Raw genomic sequence first — 22311 nt, 5'->3', positions numbered from 1 at the left:
TAAGATTAGATATGACACAGAAAATTAAAAGTGAACATATATAATAGAAGATTAAGATTGAACAAAATCTGAAATAAAGATTAGGATGAAATATAACAGAAGATTAAAGTTGAACATATAAAATATAAAGATTAAGATTGAAAATATATGACAGAAGATTAAAACTGGACGTATATAACAAAGAAAATTAAAATTTAATATGTAAGAAGACAGACTGCATATATCTTATAGATATGTATCAAATATATCTTACATGTAAAACATAATCTCTTCAAAATTTTCAATCTTCTTCAAAAAAATGAGTGTAAAATTTAACACAGAAAACAAAGAATTATACTTTTTTTTTTTTAGTATTATATGTATATTGTAATATAGTTAGTATTATATATATTGTAAATTATATATTGTATTATAAATGCCACAAGGGAACAATTGAAATGATCGGCATTTTTATTCTTTTTTTTTGCTATAATTAAAATATACACTGTGTCATGGGTGAAACAGGCGAATAGTAATTAATAGTAACAAAATATCTGTCTCGTTTCCCTTTAATTTTACTCTCTCTTTCATTCTCTCTACTCTACCCCTTGTCTTCGTCGTTTTCAATATATATTTCCGCACGCAGCAAATATAGTATACACGGTATACAGATTTAATTTCAAAGACATTAGCTTGACTCCTCGATCTTCTCGAGTGAACGCCTACTCATGAGAAATCTGTTAAACTTTTATAACGATGATAAGTTGAGCCAAGCCGTTGATGCCTTTGCGACGTCTGAGAAAAAACCTTTTTTTTTTTTTTGAATGTAGCTTCTTCGGCATTGTTACAATATAATTTCGATGTATCTAAATGTAGTCCCATTGCGTCTTATCTACATTCTTTACAATTATGTTAATCGGTTAATCCTTTCAATTTTCGTGTTCGAAACCGCAAGTTCTATTAATTGTCAAGGTTTTCTAGTGCCTGTATCATCACTTGTGTTAACAGTCTTTTCACGATATGAAGAACAGTCTTTGCACGGCGAACAGGAACTCGCTGCTCGATAGAAATGTGAAAGAAACATTAAATTCGCTTGTCATCCCCGGTCGCCTCGTGCCTTAAACGTTCTGGTCGCCTGGATCAGTTAGGGAAGCCTTTATCTACATTTTACACTCTCATCTCATCAATTATCTTCACGTATGTCTAGCGCTTATCCTATTTTCTTTTATTTTTCATACAGACCGAGACACGCAGACCGTACACAGACGACACGCAAATAATAGAACTTTGTTTCAAGATAGGTTTTATCCATCTTACGTTATTAGAGACAAACTGCCAGGCAATTAACTATGGCGATATACATTTTTATGATACATTTAGGATATCGATAATATGACACGATGCTGCGTTAAATACATGTGTAAACTATGGTTATATCGCAAAGATGCGCCGTTTTTCACGTTACTACTAGATGTGTTATTTCGTCGACAGGAAGTTTTCGGTTGGATTCGTCGCTCGCGCGTGCACTTCACGTGTATACCCAGGACGTCATATTTTAATTATATAATTTTTTAATTTTTTTTTTATTTTCTAAAGATTAATTTTTCGCGTTTCCGCGTGTTTCGTATCTATTACAAACACACACGTACGTGTGGGCACACGTGCACGCATGCTGTGCATGAATGCACTTATGCACGCATACATACGATATATGTATAATCCAATCTCGATAGTAACTATAAGTTATCATTAGATTACTACTCTTATGAGACTAAATTACATTTTACATGTTATTCGGCAACATTTCTATCATGAGTTAAGCACAAGAAAGAAAGAAATAGATTTTGATCCTTGAATATTAACTATTCCTTTTTTTCCTCTTTCAATAAAGCGAGAGCTTGTGATTGTGAAGAGAACATGAACGTGATGGAGAAGAAGATCAAATATTTTAGTTAATTTACGCTTTTGACCATAAAGCTTTGAAAAAAGGCGCTTCAAACGCGCTCCGAAATTAATGACGATTTCTTTCAAATGATGTGATACTTTCTTTTGCAATCATTATGACTCGTGAGTATACTATGAATGTAATTGTCACTTTATCCAGTCTCAAAAGACGCGTTTTCCACAATTATCGTTCACAATCCATCCTTTTATCCTCTAAGCTAGACCTCTTTCTTTGCCTCTCTCAGAAGGATATCAGCTAGATTTCTAAGCAGAATCCTAAATTAATAGAAATTCATGACAGAAAAAATGGGCTAATCCAAACGGTTACTGGTGCATAAATGAATTTTATGTTATCTCAGTAAAGTGGTTTTATATAGTATCCTTCGAAGATAAAGAGTACCGACAAAGTAGTATAAAAGACTGTCTTATGGAAACTCGCGCGTGATTGTCAAAACGTGAACTCGATTAGCTCACGATATTGATGTCGAAATGAATACATTTCAATTCATTTTCATTTACTGTATATATGTATCTCAAATTCTTACAAATAGTAAAAATGTTTTTCAGCGCTGATAAACTGACATATTATAGACAAGAATATTAGAAATGCCAGTGCCACAATTGATTGAAATACAAAATATGCTATTCATTATTTGGTTGGATTCATATCTATATTATATATTCTAATTGTTTTGTAATTTAAACGGATTTGAAAAATCTGAAGCGCGAATTCGAATAAAGCGATATTTCATTACTTAAGTAAAATTACTGAACTCTAATAATACTGGAATAAGCACTGGCAGCCAGAAAGCGTGCCAAGTGGGAGGATAAATCCAGAGAATCATCTTTCTTTGTCGTACAGTCAAGTTAAAAAGTTTTAGAATACCAGTACATGGAGACAGATAAGCGACTTGAGCGGCTTGATCAAATTTTTGAATTTGAATGTAGTGTGGCTAAAAAAAAATTCGGCAGTACGCGTATGCGCAGAGTGAGAGAAGTAGCCCTTCACATGCTAGCTCATCCACGTTTTCGTTTATGAGCGTCACATGCCTATTTCATGTATTTTACTTAATGTTAAATCAGTTATTGTCTAATCTAATTGTTCCAATTTTCAATTGTTCTAATTTCCACTTATTATTCAAATTTACAATTATTTTTATTTAATATAATCAATGTATTCATATTAATGTGGAGCTGACATCTCCACCTAATAAAGCTAATTTGTCATGAACGCAACAGCCTTAGATTTAGAGGCACAAGATCTGTTCTTTTTAGCTGAACTGGCTGCACTATTTTATCTTTTTTCGCTTAACGTAAAGAGAAAAAGATGTTTTCGAATTAGTGCAGTCAATTCAGCTAACAAGAACAGGCCTAAATAGTCTAAAGCTCATACTGAGCTGCAACGCCATTGAATGAATATGTTCATATAACCCTAAAGTATATTACACATTCACAGTATTAGCGTTATCTATATAGAATTATCTAGATAAAGAAATAGCTTCATCTTATCTTTATCTAGATTATTATAATGTATATTATCATTAGTAAAAGAACTGTTCAACAATGTCAAACATAGAATTCAAAAGGAAATGTCGGTTTTAACGGATCTTAGAATCTTAGTGCTGAATAATAATTTTTACAATCTTTATGCGAATCTTTTATCTAGATAAATTAAAATGAAATCATCTTTATCTTACCTACGATACATTTACTTGTAATTTATCTTATTTTTAACTAAATAATGTTCGGTAGCCATTCTCATTATTTAAATATGTAAATAATTTTAAGTTATATACACAAAAAAATAATCATGGTTGAATTAACAAGATATATTTAGTTAAGCAAATTTTGATGAAAATAAACAGATTTTCTGACTATCACAATTAAGAGGATTCTAAAGTCTTGTTTTACTGACAGAACACGATTTTTTCCAGCACACTTTTTCCTAATTGCCTTTACAGATTTAAAAGTCCTTTTCTACAATTAATATATAAATATTAATGTAGTCCAAAATCAATTTTATGTCAAAAACAAAAAAAAAATTAGAATTTTAGATCTGTTTTATCAGTTTATTCTTAACTTAATGTGGCATTTACAACTGTCAACATGTACTAATATTTGCTTCATACAAAAATTCTGTAGTGTATTTGAACAAAATAAAAATGGTTCAAAATGCGAGTTACACGAAAATACAATGTTGAGTTCTTAAAATTATGTTTAAATATAAAAGATTAGTGTGCTTGAAAATTTGTGTATACATTGCCGTACATTAATTTGCTGGATCATAGTAGCAGTCCGACTACTGTGGTCAGTATTCATAATCGATTTTTATTTCAAGACCGTCTTAAGTAATGTCTTAAGATGCTAATACAGCTCTCTAATTGATAACATCTTAAGGTGGTACTGAAGACGATTTTAAATATAAGAATCGACTATGAATACTAGCCATAATCGATTTTTATTTCAAGTTTTAAGTAATGTTTTAAGATGCTAATGCGACTATAATTGATTGACGATTGATATCTTAAAACAGTATTAAATATTATATAAAAATCAATTATGAATACCAGCCAACGAATTGATGCACGGTTATGTACATGCATGCAATATTGATGTAGTAATTGTAGTATGTACTGACGTATTGACGTTTCATAAATCGTATGTATTTATTGTAAATCTTATATGTATAAGTTGTTCAATCGGTGAAACTCATGACTTTAGCATTCCTTTAAATATTTTGGTGTGCAACCAGAACATTTAAATATGATAATTTAGTTAATGATTTCTGATTGGATGTACAAAATTTGATATATAGCAATTCGCGGTATTGCCATCAGATGAACGCGGCGACGTTCTATTTCTCGTAAAGAGAGAACCACACACAATAAAATAAAAGATGCAGCATTGATACTTTGTCATTAGTATTTCAGTTTATCAGCCTTAATTCATATCAGAAGTTAAATTGAGAATGAAATCTGTATCTCTAATTGGCGAGAAATAATGTAGATTGCAAAATTAAAAGTAGCTTATCAGTGATACTATGAAATCAATTGTATATATAATACATTGCACATAACATTACTGATTTCATAGCTTTTATTGATTGTGGAAAACATTAAAAGGATTCTATTATTAAGTTATGTCCTGATATTAATGAAAAATTTCGTAAAAGAAGTTCAACAAATTTGAACCTCTCTGTCTTATTGTATTTCTTCATCAAGATTCAATCAACTTCAATGATCAATCAACTTGAAAATCGACTTCGATGATCACAATACTCGATATTGTGATCATATTGTCAGGATTAAAGTTACACACTTGTTATCATGTCTACTGTAAGGAGCGTCAGCATTATAACTATAAAACGGTAGTCATAATGCTAACGCAAAGTTTCTCGGATTCAACCAATAACCATATTCAGATTAGCCTGTATTTTTTCTCGCAGATTATTTTCGATAATATAACTAGATTGCGATTGCAAAAATTAAGATCGCACGCGTTTGACAAATTGAATTATTACACGCATTAAATTGGAAGCGTAGTCTGAGATACAACTGCTAGCTATAAGAAAGAAATATAATGAAACTCAAATTTTTAATGTATAAATGATTACTAAAGTAAGATACTAAAGAATTGGATTTTCCGAAATGTGTGTGCCGCAGGTGTAGACTTTTTCTCTGTCAGTTAGTACTAAAGTCAAAAAGACTTCAAAGAGATTACTTCGAAAAAAATCACAAACTTATTCAAGTACTCGTATCCTTCTAGCGATTACTTTCTGTAAATGTGACACACAAACTCCTTGGATAATCCAATACAATGGATATACAAATAATAGCAAATGTTAATAGCAAATTACAAATATAAACAAATAGATGGGAAAGATCAAATCATATTTCAGAACTTGCGACAAAACTCTTTTTGCTTAACTAAAAAAAATTTTAATTTAAATTTACTGACACAATCTCTGATGATTGCATTAAGCATAAAAAGCAGCTTTGCAATTGTATAATTCTTACTGCGTTATAAATATTCCTATGGTAAGACGATAAAGAGTACGGCAAATTACCAGCAATAGAGACTCGAGAATCAAGAAATCCGAATACTTCGAATATTTTACATCAATATTAATCATATACGATCAAAATATTATCAGTATTTGTCAGACAATATTGATCGTACAAGGTCAACACTGTATTATACAAACTTTGCTCGTACAAATAGAGAAAAAAAGTTCATCGAATGGGACATCCAAACATTGTAATTGCCTCTGGTTCTGCGCAAGAAAAAAACATGCTACTGTATGTATCTCATATTGTAAAGTTTTTCGGAATTTTACATCGAAAAATATATTTTGCACGATAAAAAATTATCGACACTATAAAAAGCACGATTTTAGATACGACGATTAATATTAGATACATCATCGATGTCTACAGTTTGTTCTTTCTAGCTAAATCCTTTGAACTTTCTTCTCTCTTATGCTCATCACGCTATACATCATGCACATGCATTATATACCTTTTCCACTGTATGGCTGTGTTCAGGCAATACGTTCCATATTATCACATTCTATCTTTATTGTTCATTATATTTAGAACAAGAATAGAATGAGTCAATAGCATCAATGCGCTTCCTAAACACAGCCTGAATGCAAAAGGTATATAACATGATACAAAGAGCAAACCATACAAGTTTTTATTTTTAATATACAGATAGTACACACGGGGTCAGTGATGCCGTAACGAACGCGTACTAGTTCCCTTGATCCAAATCCAATTTCAGGAATCTTGTTCAGCAAGTTCGTTGAATTAATTGCCAACGTTTGTTAAACGAAAATATTAATATTGTTATTCTTAATCATTACTGTTAATATCGATTGTGATACCATTACTTGCGCAAGCTTCTTTCATAACGCACTAAATTCGGGGTATTCGAGGCTTTTTCTGTGCTCAACCAAGCTATCTTGATCACTTTTCTGTCTGTCTTCTGATTCTGTTTTGCTTCTTTTTTTAAAACAATCCCCCCCCTCCCTCCCTCCCGAAATCCCGGATTCAGTCTCGGTTTGGTAGACGAAATATTGTCCCACCTATAATAAAAGGTTCTACTCGTAATAATCAAAGGTTTTAATATAACCAAGAGATATATCTCTCTCAGTTACATACTTCTCTCTCTCTCTCTCACACACACACACATTTTTCCTTTCTCTCTCTATCTCTCTTTCTCTCCCTCACACTCTCTCTCAATATGGCTGATGTCTCTGAAATTGACGCGGTCCCGGACCGTTACCTCGCGGTTTGGGACCATATCCCATATTGTCGTATCCATCGTAACCAGCGTAATCGTAGTTCGCGTACATGTCATCGTAGCTATGATAACCGTTGTACTCGGGGATGTAGCCGTATCCACCACCGTATCCGTACCCGTAGCCGGGTGCCCAGAAGCCCTGATTTCTTGGATCTGGATTAACCTTCACTTTCTTGACGTCTACTTCCTTACCATTAATTGTCTGCTTAGGCGTTTTTAACAACTTATACACGACCTCTTTCGAATCGAACGTGATAAAGCAAAAACCTTTACGTTGATTTTTTACTTTGTCGAAAGGTGCCTGTAGCTCAACAATGGTACCATACTGGCTGAAGTAGGACTTAATGTCATCGTCAGTAATCTCAGGAGTAAGACCACCCACAAAGATTTTTCCGTGTTGAGGTTTCTTGCTAACTCGCTTTGGATCTACCTATAAAACGTAAACTTACCTGTAAAACTATCTGAATATACAGATACAATAGAATAGATAAAAGATATAGTAAAAGTATCATGTATATTTCACATTATATTATAAAAACTAGAATCTACTTTGAAGAGAGAAGTCACTTCGACCAACTCCAATTATTTTTAATAATCAATTAGAACAAAGAATTTCATTAATTGACCAATCATAAAATTATACAAAATATTTGTAGTGCAAAGAGCTATTGTTACTTGTTATTTTTATAGCAAAATGTAATTTTTTAAATAACAATTTGACACTAAATTGACAACAATTAACGTCAGTACTACCTGAACAATCGAGTTAATTGCCAATTAAAATTAATTGGAGTTGGTTAAAGTAATCCTTAACGCAACAAATACTTAAAAACATTTTGATTAATTAATTAGTAAAATTCTTTGATCTAAATGGTTAATCAAACGCTTGAAAGCATCAGTAGCGTTAAGTAAGCTCCATGCTAAAAGCTTATAATATACGGACGCAACACGTGGACCCTTAATATATTAAGTTCACGCGATTGGCTAAGTCCCATCTAGCGGCGTCGCTCACGCACCTTACGCTTATTGATGTAATGTTCACCGGATGCGAGAAGTTTGTCGATGGTTTTTGGATTGGTGAATACCATGAAGGCAAAACCGCGCGAAACGCCAGTGTGGGGATCGACCTTCACCGAGATGCTTTCGATCTCGCCGAATTTGCCAAAGTGATCCCGGAGCTCCTTATCGGTGGTATTGCGGGACAATCCGCCGATGAATAGCTTACGCTCATCATCCTTGCCGGGAATGCCGGCGGTCGCCTGTTGCTGCGCCGGCTGCGAAGAATGCTGCTGATGCTGACTATGCTCCTGGTTTTGATGTTGGGATTCGTTCGAGTGCGCCTGTTGATTGCCTGCTGGTTCCTGCATGCTGTCCGCTTGCGTCTGGAAGTCTACCGCTGCCGCCATCGCTGCCTTTTCAAGCGTTCTCCGCACGCTGCTCTGCGCAGTGTAGATGAATCAAGCTCGTGTCCTAGACCCTCGGGTGCCAACCGCCAACAACGTCGAGGCGCGTCGTCTCCCGGCTCAGAAACCGAAATCGGAGCACAATCTGCGAGCAGATATTTTACACGCGTGGCACGGATCCGTAGCTCAATGTCCTCGCTGAATAATGGGCTTAAATAATGGACCGGGTTCTGTAACAATGCCGGCTTATAGCTTACGAGAGGAGAAAGATCCGCGTCGACCGGAGATGACGGTTCGGTACCGTCACGCCCTCGCACTTTGCTAAGCACCCTGATTCGTCGCACTCTGATTCGTCGCGTCGCCATCGTCCTACCTCGTCAGCCAATTGACTAGCTGTACAGACCGCGGCGCTAGTGACAGCTAGCGTTGATTTGCACGACACTAGCGCCGGATGTTGCATTATTTGCACTTTTTGCACTCATTCTCGAATGGCGCCCAATTGCTCACGTTTCCCATTGGCTAATTTAATAGCTACGTTCAGCAGAAAAAAATCTTACACAATACAAAGTTACTTTTTTTTTGTTGAACGTAATTAATTCAAAATTTTCTAATTGGATTTCAATAGAAAAAAAATTCTATGCACTTCTATAACTATAAATGTTGTCAACCGCAACATGGTCAAATGGAACGCTCCCGCATTTTTACTGGCTCTATCTTGATTATCTATTTTATATTAATTTATTCCAAGAAAAAAAATAACACAAACTTGTTTTTTATCTTTATTAATCGTTGAATACCAAAAAAGATAGAACGATGCTTGTGTCGATATTTTTATAATTAAATGGAAATAAAAAATTTCAAAATTTCTAATATTTATATTTATAAAGCTTTAAAAAATAAAAACTTTACTGGCTAAACCAGATTTCATAAATCTTCTAAGAAGGAGCTTTATTGATTTCTTTTATCATAAAATAGCTTTTTTTTAGACACGAATGCAATGGATATGTTTAGCGGGCTTAACAATTAGTTGAGCATTCGCTGTTATTAGTATATTCTGCTAGATCCAAAGGTCTAATGGGATAATCTAGAAGAATAGACCAATAACAGCAAGCCTTCATTTAACTGTTGAATCTTTTGACTATATAAATGTCAAAGGTTGAATCCATTGAACTATACTCTAACTGGAATGGGCACTAGACGCCAGAAAACGTGACGAGAGAGAGCCATTTCGAAGGGCCACCTCTCTTTGTCAGTACAGTCACGTTAGAAAGTTTTGCAGTACCGGCACATGAGAATAGATAAACGAGCGACTTAAGTGACATACATAAATAAAACAAAAGCAAAATTGTATTATATTTTTTGAAGTATTTAAGTAACTTTTTAAGTAAAAGTTAATTTCTTCTTCGTTTCCACGAATTCCGTTACATGCTGTATCAACATGAAAACAAAGAAGAAATTTAACTTTTGAGTAGGAATGTAAGGTGAATGCTGACGCATGCGCAGAGAACGCTTAGAAAAAGAGAGATGGCCTCTCGCATCGTGCTATTTCTATCACGTTTTTCGCTTACGGACGTTATATGGCAGTGCCCATTCCAGCTAGAGTATAGTTCAATGGTTGAATCTGATGATGTGTCCAGCTTGTGTTCGTGATACTAAAAATCAGTCCAAAATCTTGGACAGACGGAGAATTGACCAATCACATTAATTAGTTGGTCAATCAAGTTAGTTCAAATGCGATTGGTCAATTCTCTCTCTGTCCAAAATCTTGAACCAATTCTAGCATTGTGAATACAAAGGCTATGGTCCACTTCACGCTATAAATGCTTCAAAGTATTCTTTGATTGGTCAATTTGTAAAATTCTTTATTCCGATTGGTTAATTAAACGTTTGGAAGCATTTGTATCTTGTCAAGTAGACCGAACCGCTTAGGCTTAACAATTTTCGCTTTAGGTTTTTCCTGGTATTTTTTATTCTATGGTTTTCTGTAGAATGTAGAGTGGCGAAATCGCCGCGGCAAACGTTTCAATTCTTTGATATAGGGTGAGTGCAATAAAAATCGATATCTCCGTTGTTCACCGCCGCAAGATTATGCAATGACCATTGCATCTTATTTTTATATCTCATATGATCGTTGATAGAATAGAATTATTCGTTCCAGGGCGCCTGCCAGAGTAATTTCAACGGATAATTCGCGCACGAGAAATTCACCGGAATGATATAGCTTGAAACATAACCTCATTTGGCAACGTGATATCGACCGAATCGTTTCACGCAAATAAACTCCATAAATGTATCTCCTATTTCTTATTTTATTTTACATGTTACAAGAAATAAACATTTATGTATCACGTTTTATTAAGTAATTTTGAGAAATATTTTTTTTTCTGTGAGCGCGAATTTGTTATCTTGACTTGTTCAATACGGTGTTAAAAAAAAATACAATTTTGGCTTCTTTTTATTTGATAGAGATACTGAGTGTGACATTTTGTATCAAAAATATTACGATTTTCTTATTGAAGTAACGCATTATTACGTTTACATTATTTTATTATTATGAATACATTTTTTTTTTTAACTAGATAGCAGACATGTCAGGCAAGCGAACTGCAACTACAGAATTGAATCATGACAACTGGAACGAGGAGCATGAACCAGAGGAAGCAGGAACATTTGCATTAGCATCAAATGATATACTTGAGAAGAGGGTTAGAAAAACAGCAAAGCGTCGTTTGCCATCAAGGGAGGTAAGTAGATGCTGATTGTTTAATATCTTGATTTTATTTATTTCTAACATTATTTTGCCTTAATTTTCAGGGGGGCTCAATGAAAAGTGCATTTGGAACATTCACAGGTTTCAAAACTACTCCTGTAACAAGTTTGTCCCCATTCAATTTTTTAGCTAGTAGCGTAAACACCACTTCTAGCATGACTACTTCTACTGCATCAGTAACAACTGAAAATACAAGTAGCAGGCAGATTGCGAGCAATGGTGCCCCTAAAATTCCTGAAACTGATTCAGATAAAAAGGAAGATGATGCCAAAGTGCAGACACCATCAGATACAAGTGCAAGCAAAAAGATTTCAACTAAGCCAGAAACTGAAAAGATGAAGAGTCACTCCTCAGATTATTATGCAAAACTAAAGGGACTGAACGAGAGCGTCGCTACGTGGATAAAGAGTCACGTAGATACAAATCCATTTTGTATATTGACACCTATATTTAAAGATTATGAAAGATATTTAAAAGAGATTACTTCAAAGGAAGAAGGTACCAAGGTGCAGACCTCCCATACTTCGGAGCACACAATGCATACTACGCAAAACGATAATAAACAGGATGTAAGCACTGAGAAGAAACCAGAAAAATCATCATTTGGCACTGTAAGCACAAACACAAAGCCTACTTTAACCACGGGAACAGAATGGAAACCTGAGAAATCGATATTTTCTAACATTACCACAAATGCCAAATCAATATTCAGTAGCACAGAACAGAAAGCAGACAGTCCTAAGTCATCTATGTTTGGCAATGTAGACATAACGCCTGATAAGAGTAGATCTATTTTTGGGAGCGTAGAATCGAACGTTGCTAGTAAGAGCGTATTTGGCAATACCAATGTGGAAAGTAATCCCTTTTTACATAAACCTGCCGTTTCAGACGGTGGAAATGCGATTGAGGAGGAAAACAAGTCTAATGCGAAATCTGTCGCTCCTACCTTTCCTACTTTTAGTTTCGGACAGAGTTCCACTACTAGTAATGTAACTGCTGGATTTAGCTTTGGGAGGTAATATTAATTACTTTAACTGCGACATTTTATGTTAAACAAGATGCAAAAACACTTTTATAATTTGCAGTGCAAAGCCATTTTCATTTGCTCCTCAAGCAGTAAAGCCACAAGATGCCGAGGACAAAACTGACAATGAAAATAAGGATGAGGAAGATGAGGAACCACCGAAACCAGATTTCAAACCAGTAGCTGAAGAAGGTGCTATTTATGAACAAAGGTAAGTTATATATCACGATTTTTTAATTGTGAATATCAAAATAAAAATTACACATAATTTTTTTAAAAATTGAATTATCTCTATTTTCGCAGTGATTTATTTAAATACATAACTTCTTATTGTACAGGTGTAAAGTCTTTGTGAAGAAAGACAACAATTTTAGTGATAAAGGAGTCGGGATGTTATATCTGAAACCAACACCGAATGGAAAAACGCAATTGATAGTACGTGCCGACACTGCTTTGGGCAATTTGTTACTTAATACCCTGTTGACTCAAAGCATTCCTACAAAACGCATGAATAAGAACACGATAATGTTGCACTGCCTACCGATGCCCGATTCCTTACCACCACCAGTCATAGTGCTGTTAAGAGTAAAAACGTCTGAAGTCGCAGATGAATTACTGGAGGCGTTGAATAAACATAAAAATTAGAAAGAAATTATGTAAAGTTCGACTTGCGTATACGAACAAAAGACTTTTTTGACATTATACCATGGGTACTGAGAAAGAAAGTGAATCTGTGCATAATAATAGAGAAAATTTATCTATTATTAATCAACATATAACAATTTTGTGTTGAGTTTTATTCATCATTCCATAAAATGTAAATTTTGCTATTGTCTAGGAACTAAAACATGATCATCGGGGAGTAACGAAGAAAATTGCTAGATATCTGCAATAAATTTTCTCCAATTGCTATGTATTTCATTTACAGATATTGTATAAAAATGTAATTATTTATCTTCTTATTACAGTTGACATAAGAAGTGCAAAAATGTAATAGTTTCCAAAAAATATCTCAATTTACATGTATGACATTATTGGAATGAATGTTGCAATTGTAATCCATATAATAATAATAATAATAATAATAATAATAATTGGAAATGTACATAGTAGAAATACAATAATGTATATTACAAACGAAGCAGTTTATGCTTATAAAATAGCTGCTGAAATAATTAACTATTAATTACATAAATAATTTGTGTATTGTTGCAGAAATTAATTATAAGTGCAAAAGAATCATGGATAGCATGAAATTATCTGATATTTTTCGAAACAAATTCCTTATTTATAGTAATTGGCGCAAAATAAATAGAAGAATAATTTTTGACATCACGTTAATATTACGTTATATTTTGATGAGAATTTACGTATTAAGTTATATTTTGATAAGAATTTACGTATTGCTTGATAGCTTACACGCTCAGTAATCAACGAACAGGATAAGGAGATATTCATTTTGCACAACTTCTAGCGTTACAAATTATCAATTTTTTTCTTCTATTATTTTATTTGTTACATTTGTTAAATGTACTTAATTATATAAAATTGTAGCTCAAATATTTCTTCTTTTGAATCAAAACCACATTTTTAAATTGCGAACGTGTACATGGACAATTACATATAAATACACAAGAAATATAATTGAAACAAACATATTTATGATTAAAGAATATATTCAGTATTCTTTCCACGATTAAAATTCGTAAAAACAATTGACAACACAAATAATTTTTAGAGATGCAAGTAGATTAAAAGACATTTTATTAGTGACAATAAACTTCTTATATATAATTAAAGTTTTTAAATTATGTTTGCATTGAGATAAGCCTCTTTTATAACAAATTATAGAATTATATAAATCGATCATTATATATATATACAAGCTTTGAAATTTTAATTTAAAGGAATTTAATTTTACTATTCGCGCACATACTAATATCGCCACTTATTTGAAAATATTTATATTTATGCCTAATTGAACAATACGTACATTGCATAAAAATCTGAAAAATGAATACTCTTAGATATTTAATATGTTTCATAACAGTATCCAACAATACACGAACCCCTCTCTAAGTATTTCATGTGTACTATTAAAGAACAAATATATTTTTTCTGTATATACAAAACTAATACAATTGCTTAAATCATATGTATATTATGTAGACATGCACTTTACATGACAATATATTATTAATATGGCCTATACAAGATGAGAAAATACAGAGTTAGTTTCTTGTTTTTCTAAAAAATATCGTGATGCCGTGATCGTATTATACTGTACACTTTCGTAAGAATATATACCATTAATTTTTGTTGTCCTCAAACTCTTTGCGCCATAAATGGCGTTAGAGGACCCATTTGTCCTAGGCCTACTTGAATGCGTTGCATGTGAATTTCTACGCAATTTTGAAACACTTGTTGATTTTGTGGGCTGAGTTTCGACCTTATTTGCTCCATGGTACCTTGCAATACCTTGAGCTCGTATGCATTTCGATCGGAATCCGATAAGCTCTGCAATAAAAAAAAAGTTTAGTATCAGATAAGCTGGGAAAAAAATCAATTTTGCAAGAATATCCCTTTATCTTACTTTCACTTGTAACATCAATGCAGTCAAATCAGTTATCAATTGATTCATTTTTCCTGGTGCTTTATCATTCATTGCATTATGTTTAGCGACCATATCTGCCGCTTCTTGTTTGCACTTTTCTCGGAGATGTGAAGGTGCTAACATCGCCGCCACGCTGGGCTCGGGCGCCATTTCCTGACACAATTCTTGTATCTCGTTTAAAAAGTCTTGAAGAGCTTGATTCATTCTCTCCAACTCAACAATAATTCTGGAAAGAGAGAAATAACAATACAGTACAAAGACATTGTTTTAAATTAAATATTCTTTAAATATAGTTTATGTTATATATTTTAGCACAATTTTATGTATTTGATTATTCGTACCCTGCATATTTTTTTTCGAAATCGGGAGGAAGCGATTCACCTAAGGAACGTCTTTTTTCAGCTTCCCCATTCATCTCCTTTAATTTCTTAATTTTATTTTTTTTAGTTGTTAATATCTTGTTTACTTTAACCATAAGTTCGAGCAATTTCAATGGAAAACCATTCACTGTACCACCAGTATTCGTCTTTTTCGGAATGGACGCAGAAGCATTAGATATCAGAGGATCGTTGGTCAATCGCGGAGATAATTTCATCATGTACGGTGGTGAAGGTACGTATTGCAATGGCCGTGGTCTGAACTTTTGTGAGAATGATGCCAAGCTGATCGTTTCCGGTGACTCGTTTGACTAATAGAGACAAATTGTATATCAATATATGTGCATATAAGTATAGACATCTTCCTTGAGGGGGAAAAAACATAAGAGACATACCAAAACTTCATAGTCAGGAACACTGTGCGTGCCAAGTCCGGCTCTCTCAAACGTGATTCTGTAGGTATTATTACTGGTATCGACGGCGTCGATGCTTCCAGTGAATAAACCATCCTGCGGTTTCCTCAATCTCGCTGTCACTTTCGTACCGATTACTAATTGCAGTGGTATTTCAGGTGGTAGATCCTTAAAACTACTTATGTCCGCCGCCTTCCTCTGCTGTAACATCCGTATTTTCTGTCTCTTCCTTTCCAGCTCGCGTCTCTCCTCCTCAAAAAACGACTGTGAACACCTTCGCGGTTTTCCCATCATCCTCCTGATCTTACACCATTCTACGCGCGTGAGTTTGCGAGTTTTTAATTGTGGAAACGATTCTTTCAGGCATATCATGAAGTCATTATCGCCCTCGAACAATATCCTACAAAAAACATCGTTACAGAATTAAGAGAACAGATTTATACCTTTAAAACCTTGTGTCCACGATACTAGAAATTGCTCCAAGAAGAGAAAGAATGGACCAATCGCATTTAATCAATTCAAATAATACGATTGGACAACTTTTTTCCAATTCGAAATCTATATGATTTCTTCTAGCATTGTGTAAACACAAAACTTAATACTATTATCTTTTTAATATTATTTTTCAATATTATGATGTTAAATTTATACATACTTATCAATATTGCTGTAGAACCACTCGTAGCACACCCATTTATGAGCCTTCGGTAGTTTTAACAAGTTTCTCAGTCTCATACCAATTTTCTGTCCTATTTTACGATCCGGTGATGCAAGTTGCGCTATCTTATCAGGCTCCTTTTCCTGCTTGACCGGAGTCGTTACAGGAGTCGCTGGTTGCGAAGACGAGCTTGTACTTTTTGGTGTACTCGATATTTTGGCCTGCCTCTTCACTGGGGACGGTCGCATCATCTTTTTGGGAGATTGTTTTGCTTCTGCAGCTGCAGGATCCTTCTTAATTCTGTAATTATTTAAACATTTAATCACTTATCTAATTACTAATAATTTCTATGTTAGATGCAAGAAAAGTAATTCACCTATGATGTGGATGATTGATCAAGATATCATCATAAAACAACTTGTTCTTTTTTCTGATTCTCGCTGGCATTCCTCTGCGATTCAACACTTGCACTGGTTGTGTTGGAGGATTCGGTTTAGAAGGTGGCTGAGTGCCTACCCTTTGTAGACCTAAAGCCGCGGGTCCCAGCTCTGGTATTGGTTCTGATTCCTCTGTATCCATTTGTTGATCCATTGAGTGATTTGAATTATGCTGCTCATCCATATCCATCATATCTTCATCCATTATCTCCGTCTTGATTTCATCAATGGATGGATATCCACCATTTTTTATAGACAACAATGCCTCTGCAGATTCACCTGAACAAATTCGTTCAAAGTCGTTCAAATCAGTAAATGCATGTACACATGACTAAATAAAAAAATTAATTTCTTTAACATTGAAAGCTGTGTTGCACATAGTGTAGCGATCTAGAAATAAATTTATCAGTGCTCAGTAAGAATAATTACATATTACTGATAAAATTGGCAATATATATCTACGTGTATACAAGTATACACTATGCAAAAGAATAAAATAGAAAAATTTAAAAAAAAAAATAGAATAGCCAATGCATGAGTAGTAAATGTAAGAGCGAGAATTTGATCGGATCGACTACGGAAGATGAGAAAGATATCCGTGTACCAATCCTTTCAGCCCGAGAGGTGAAATTAGCATCAAACTAGCGATATTTATCGAGGGAGTATTGACCGTGTACCGCCAGCACCAGACTGGGGGGGCGACATAACCAAACTCGGGGAGGTGTTTGATAAACAGCCCGTGTCGGATCCGCGGCGACGGTGCCGTCGCCGCGGGTCGACTTCGTGTGAACGACGGCGGCATGCAGACGCCCCGCCGTCGAGTCCGTCGTTCGTAACGCCGGGCGCGGAATTCACGGCGGAATCCCGCTTGAATCGCATGTTGATGATTTTTGAAATTTTAAACCCGACCCGCACCCGTACGCCGTTCGAACGACGATTGCGGGCGGCGCGGACGTGCCGTGCGCGGCGCGCCCCGCCGAACCGCTAAATCGGGAACGCGGATTCCGCAGGCGCCGGTTGCCGTGATCGCCCAGGGTCGCTCGTCCCGTTAATTTTCTCGAAAATAACGCAAAGTTTACTCACTTTCAACTACGTCCGCCATGTTGACACTCAGTGATGCATCATGGGTACGTACTTCCGACTGCGTCAGGTTCATCGGTCCGCCATCTCGCGTGGCCGAACCCGGTTGGCGATTGGCGCCGTCCCGGAAGTCCAGGATTTCGTCCATGACGCGCGAGATCGATGCAGCACGTGAAATTCTCGGTTAACTCGACGCGGCTGTGCGATCGGTCATACGACAACGCGCCGTTACCTTCACTTGAGACGTTTCGGACATGGGGAATTAATTTCTCGAATTAACTTTTTGACGCGAGTGGTTCTACGAGATCTGTAATTGTCTGTAATTCTCTAAAGACGGTATCAGTTATCGTCGCGCAACTTGTTTACTGTATATGTAATATCCACGGAATGATTCGATAAGAGTTACAGAATCCCGCTACTGTTCATTATTGTAACTGCATCACATCATATCGTTACGCTTATTAAAATAATCAGACGCTAGAAAGAAAGAGAATATAAAAGAAGAGAGACTAAATGCAAAGCAAAAAAAATATGAAATTTGATTACAAGGAACAGACTTGTGTGTAACAGATGTTACACCTTCTGCACTTAAAGTGAAGTAGATATATAGTATATATATAATTATGCATGAGAAAGAGAGAGAGAAGAAGAAGAAGGAAAGACGGAAAATGCAGCTGTGAAGAACGAACTTATCAGCACATGCGCATTCTTCGCTGCTTACTTCAAGCTGCTTCAAGCGGCAGCTAAGGTGACGATTCTATTCAATTCTATTGGATTCTATGCGTCTTTTTTTGCTTGCACTTTAATTTTCTTCGATTTTTCAGAACGATTATGTTCGTTATTTGGATCATTGTCACGTCTCTATTATGTGGAAGTTGTGTGGCTATCGATGGCACGCTTGTAAACGTTAACAAGTACTGCAGAGAGAGAGATCGATTAATCACGTCCGAGGAAAACGATGAGTATCTGCTTGTCGGTGTTAAAAATAATACAAATATTATGCTAGCCTGTCACTACTGGTAAGGTTGATCCAATACACAAATATTAGAATAAATTAAAAAGATGCGACAACTTTTCTGCTTGCTCCACTTCCAACACATTTTTCTTGTCACATTCCAAATTTTATGGTGACTATATAATTTCGTTAATGATTAATTTATTAAGTAATATTTGTATTATTTTCTTAATTAATTTTTTTTAAATGAAATTATTAATATATTTTATAACACATTGTATAACACATAGAGGAAAAAAGATTACATAAACAAACTATTATAATTATTAGATATTTTGCTTTAAGTGGAATAGTATAAACATTTTGTTTATACTGTTTCATTAACATATATCAATTGATTTATATTTTGTTGCACGAAATATATGGAAAAAGAGGCAAATTAAGAACAATGAATTATATCTAGTTTTAACATATAGTTTTGCTTTAAGTAATTCTGCTGATTGAATTAATTATGTCACCAGTTTATTTAATTCGAGTTTAGTTAAAGTAAGAGCTTTTTTTAATTATTTTAGTTATGATAATTTCTCCAGTTACAGTATTCTCCTTAACAATAATATATTTTTTTATAAACTATTGGGAATTTTTTCACAGAAGCAACGAGCATGAAGAACAGCCAAAAATTTGGTACTATCAAGATCGATATCAAGAAAAACTGGAAAGAGAAGTTGAATTGGGAATGGATAATAATATTTCATATAGTAGAGTCTACACAACGCCAAATCTTTCTCTAGTCATAAAAAGCTTCACAGTTACCGACACTGGCATATATCGATGCCATGGCAAAGAAGGACCAGAAAAAAATGACAAATATAATTACAGAATTGAACGTAAAATTAATAATGACATTAGAATTGGCACAACAGTTTATTTCCTTATAATATTACATTTTATTTTAAATGTATATTTTAATATTTAATTTTTTTAGCTATGCATTATTACTTATGCTATGCATTATTATAAAAATTCTTGTTGAATTAATTATAAGATATTAACTATAATGTAATTTGCACTTTAAAAATGCTAATTTTAATTATTTAAGTTTTACGAATTTTGTCATATGGTACATATATTTATTGCAGTTTTAAATATCTAAAGTAATTAATATTCATTTTTACATGATAGCAATTCTTAAAGACATTGGCGGCGAGTTTGTAGAAAAAGGTAACATAACTGAATGGGAAAAATATCGCGAAATATATTTGTGGCCTGTCACTACAAGATTTGCAGTAAATTAATAAGTTCTTAGTTGATTATAAATAAGATTATGATTTACATTATCTTATGCCCTACACTAAACAAAGAATGATAGATTTATTTAAAATGATTTCAAAGAAAAGAATATCTCTCGCGACAGGTCTCGAAAATGTCGGATTTAGCAGATATTCGTGAGGAAGGAGTGATCCTTCAGGTAATATCTGAATGGAGTCCTTGGAGTCCTTGTAAAGAATGCGTAAACAATCGCGGTATCAAAACTAGCAGAGGCTACTGTAGATTAAAACGCAACATAAATTCGGTGAGTACTATATCTGTATTTTTATTCTTTCCATTATAAACTGTAAATTTTTTGATCTTTAAACCTTTATTATTATTTTATTAATTTTAATATTTAGACGATGATAAGAAAAAATGACTCTACCGTTATACGCTTTTTCCGAGGATCCCCGATGCTTCCTTGCAAGTAAATGTCTGTAGTTGCGAAATATCCAACAGCGATTCTTTACGTAATAGTATACTAAACTTTAACGCAAACTGTGCATTTCTAGATCTGGTTTGCTTCAAAATGAATTTCCTAGTATCAGCCGTGTCGTGCGATATTTGCCAGAATTTATTTTAACGAAACCTTGCAAGAAATGTCCACACGTGAAAAAAAGGAAAAAAGGCAGAAAGTTTCATTATGTCAAACGATATGTTCTCGCCGAAGGCGCGCATCTCGCAGTAGCTTGTCCAGAGTAATTTTCTTCGAGCAAAATTTTTACAGAATTAACTTAATCTTTTTATATCTAATATATAATTTATGTACAATTTGTATTTATACAATTAAATATGCAGAACTTGAAAACAGATATATCTTGAATATAGATCGAGCGCAACATCACGAGTAGTTTGGAAAAAAGATACACTCACTTTGCAGAAGGGAATGGGCCAATTATTTCGTAAAAAAGATAAAGAAGCTCGTGTGATGGTAGACACTTTCTCAACACTCTATTTAACAGGTAATGCCTAATAATTCATATTATGTACATGTGACTTTTTACATTTTACGCAAGCAACAATTTAAAATATTTGTTTATATTTATCCAACTGCATAAGATTTAATATTAAGGCTCTGTATGTAAAATGGTAATATTGTATTCTTTCTTTGTAGATGTGTCTAAAGAAGAACAAGGTAATTATACCTGTTACGTGGATAACATTAATATGATGCGCTTGAAAATCATTGTCGTATCTAAGACTCGACTTTTGACGGAAGGTCAGTTAAAATTTGCACAATAAAAGTTATATAAAATATAATCAAAACAATCATAACGAAAGTTTTATTATTAACCATATAGCACAGAATATTTTAGTAATGTTGCAGAAATTTTACAACATTTTTACAATATTGTTAAAATATTCTATGCTGTGTGAGAAATAGTTAATTGTTAAATTATTAACATTTTCACATGTGTATTAAATTTATAAAATATATAAATTTCTTCATATATATCGTTTTCTTACAGCTTTTGTTCGACATTTGGGTTACCTAGGATTTATAATTTTCTTAACTTCACTCTGCTATTGCGGGGGTATAATAATAACTTGTCGACAAAAAGACAAATTTCAATCCTTACCGCAAGATGATCCTTCAGGAGAAGAAATTGATTAATCCTAATAATGTAAATTATCTTGTTTAATTTAATCAAAATTATAGTAATTACATTATGTTATCTTTAAATTACATTTTTATCTTACAATTAGACATAAAATTTATTTTCTGTAAATATATTTTTTCTTCACAATGATTTTAACATGTTTATTAAAATAAAAAAAAAATGTTTTTTTTTCCAGGAAGATATTCAAATATTTCAGTCGTTTGCTTTTTGCAACTAACACCGTTAACTGTATATTTTTATCACATGCGATTACGTACTTTTAATGTCATTATATGGACGTATATATTGACGTCCGCTAGTATTACTCGACCAGTTATCGGTTGAGAACACTTCGCGGGACTTCATGGCTTTGCATTCCCTCGATCCTTCTTCACGCTGTGACCTTAAAGTCGAGTGAAAGGTGGAACTGGCAGAGATAGC

General features: G+C 33.9%; 4 protein-coding genes across 15 annotated transcripts; 2 read left to right on the top strand and 2 right to left on the bottom strand.

Moving 5' to 3' along the window:
- Positions 1–432: 432 nt before the first annotated feature.
- LOC105203584 (RNA-binding protein squid) lies at positions 433–8913 on the bottom strand. Of its 2 annotated transcripts, XM_011172403.3 has the most exons (3): positions 8244–8913; positions 7210–7657; positions 433–7009 (listed from the first exon to the last, which is right to left on the bottom strand). In XM_011172403.3, the coding sequence occupies exons 1-3, from the start codon at positions 8631–8633 to the stop codon at positions 6975–6977; spliced, it is 873 nt and encodes a 290-aa protein (XP_011170705.1). In that variant the 5' UTR covers positions 8634–8913; the 3' UTR covers positions 433–6974. The 2 variants fall into 2 exon arrangements, with proteins under 2 accessions (XP_011170705.1, XP_011170704.1); XM_011172402.3 differs by having other exon boundaries at positions 433–7657; positions 8244–8912.
- A 1610-nt stretch (positions 8914–10523) lies between these two features.
- On the top strand, positions 10524–13759 carry LOC105203585 (nuclear pore complex protein Nup50). Of its 5 annotated transcripts, none has more exons than XM_011172405.3 (6): positions 10533–10670; positions 10789–10920; positions 11210–11374; positions 11445–12415; positions 12486–12635; positions 12763–13759. In XM_011172405.3, the coding sequence occupies exons 3-6, from the start codon at positions 11219–11221 to the stop codon at positions 13067–13069; spliced, it is 1584 nt and encodes a 527-aa protein (XP_011170707.1). In that variant the 5' UTR covers positions 10533–10670; positions 10789–10920; positions 11210–11218; the 3' UTR covers positions 13070–13759. The 5 variants fall into 5 exon arrangements, with proteins under 5 accessions (XP_011170708.1, XP_011170707.1, XP_039303233.1 ...); XM_039447299.1 differs by having other exon boundaries at positions 10665–10670; positions 10789–10801; XM_039447300.1 differs by lacking the exon at positions 10533–10670 and having other exon boundaries at positions 10677–10920; positions 11445–12222; positions 12289–12415.
- Positions 13760–14515: 756 nt separating this feature from the next.
- On the bottom strand, positions 14516–18162 carry LOC105203586 (protein lin-9 homolog). Of its 3 annotated transcripts, none has more exons than XM_011172407.3 (7): positions 18007–18162; positions 16863–17202; positions 16484–16786; positions 15811–16228; positions 15380–15726; positions 15018–15264; positions 14516–14941 (listed from the first exon to the last, which is right to left on the bottom strand). In XM_011172407.3, exons 1-7 carry the CDS (start codon positions 18149–18151, stop codon positions 14750–14752), a joined length of 1992 nt encoding a protein of 663 aa, XP_011170709.2. In that variant the 5' UTR covers positions 18152–18162; the 3' UTR covers positions 14516–14749. The 3 variants fall into 3 exon arrangements, with proteins under 3 accessions (XP_011170709.2, XP_039303232.1, XP_025994727.1); XM_039447298.1 differs by lacking the exon at positions 18007–18162 and adding an exon at positions 17601–17964; XM_026138942.2 differs by lacking the exon at positions 18007–18162 and adding an exon at positions 17528–17962.
- A 144-nt stretch (positions 18163–18306) lies between these two features.
- LOC105203607 (Ig-like V-type domain-containing protein FAM187A) lies at positions 18307–22309 on the top strand. Of its 5 annotated transcripts, none has more exons than XM_026138947.2 (10): positions 18307–18751; positions 18828–19022; positions 19610–19845; positions 20373–20531; positions 20629–20696; positions 20782–20967; positions 21098–21231; positions 21384–21488; positions 21739–21894; positions 22067–22309. In XM_026138947.2, the coding sequence occupies exons 3-9, from the start codon at positions 19795–19797 to the stop codon at positions 21882–21884; spliced, it is 849 nt and encodes a 282-aa protein (XP_025994732.1). In that variant the 5' UTR covers positions 18307–18751; positions 18828–19022; positions 19610–19794; the 3' UTR covers positions 21885–21894; positions 22067–22309. The 5 variants fall into 5 exon arrangements, with proteins under 5 accessions (XP_025994732.1, XP_039303239.1, XP_039303237.1 ...); XM_039447305.1 differs by adding an exon at positions 20141–20179 and having other exon boundaries at positions 18828–19845; XM_039447303.1 differs by having other exon boundaries at positions 22071–22206.
- The last annotated feature ends 2 nt before the right edge of the window (positions 22310–22311 follow it).

The sequence above is a fragment of the Solenopsis invicta genome, chromosome 3, assembly GCF_016802725.1.
Source record: "Solenopsis invicta isolate M01_SB chromosome 3, UNIL_Sinv_3.0, whole genome shotgun sequence".
In the NCBI taxonomy this organism is placed as follows: Eukaryota; Metazoa; Arthropoda; class Insecta; order Hymenoptera; family Formicidae; genus Solenopsis; species Solenopsis invicta.
The sequence above is the reverse complement of the archived record's forward strand: the minus strand, read 5'-3'. Positions and strand labels throughout refer to the sequence as shown.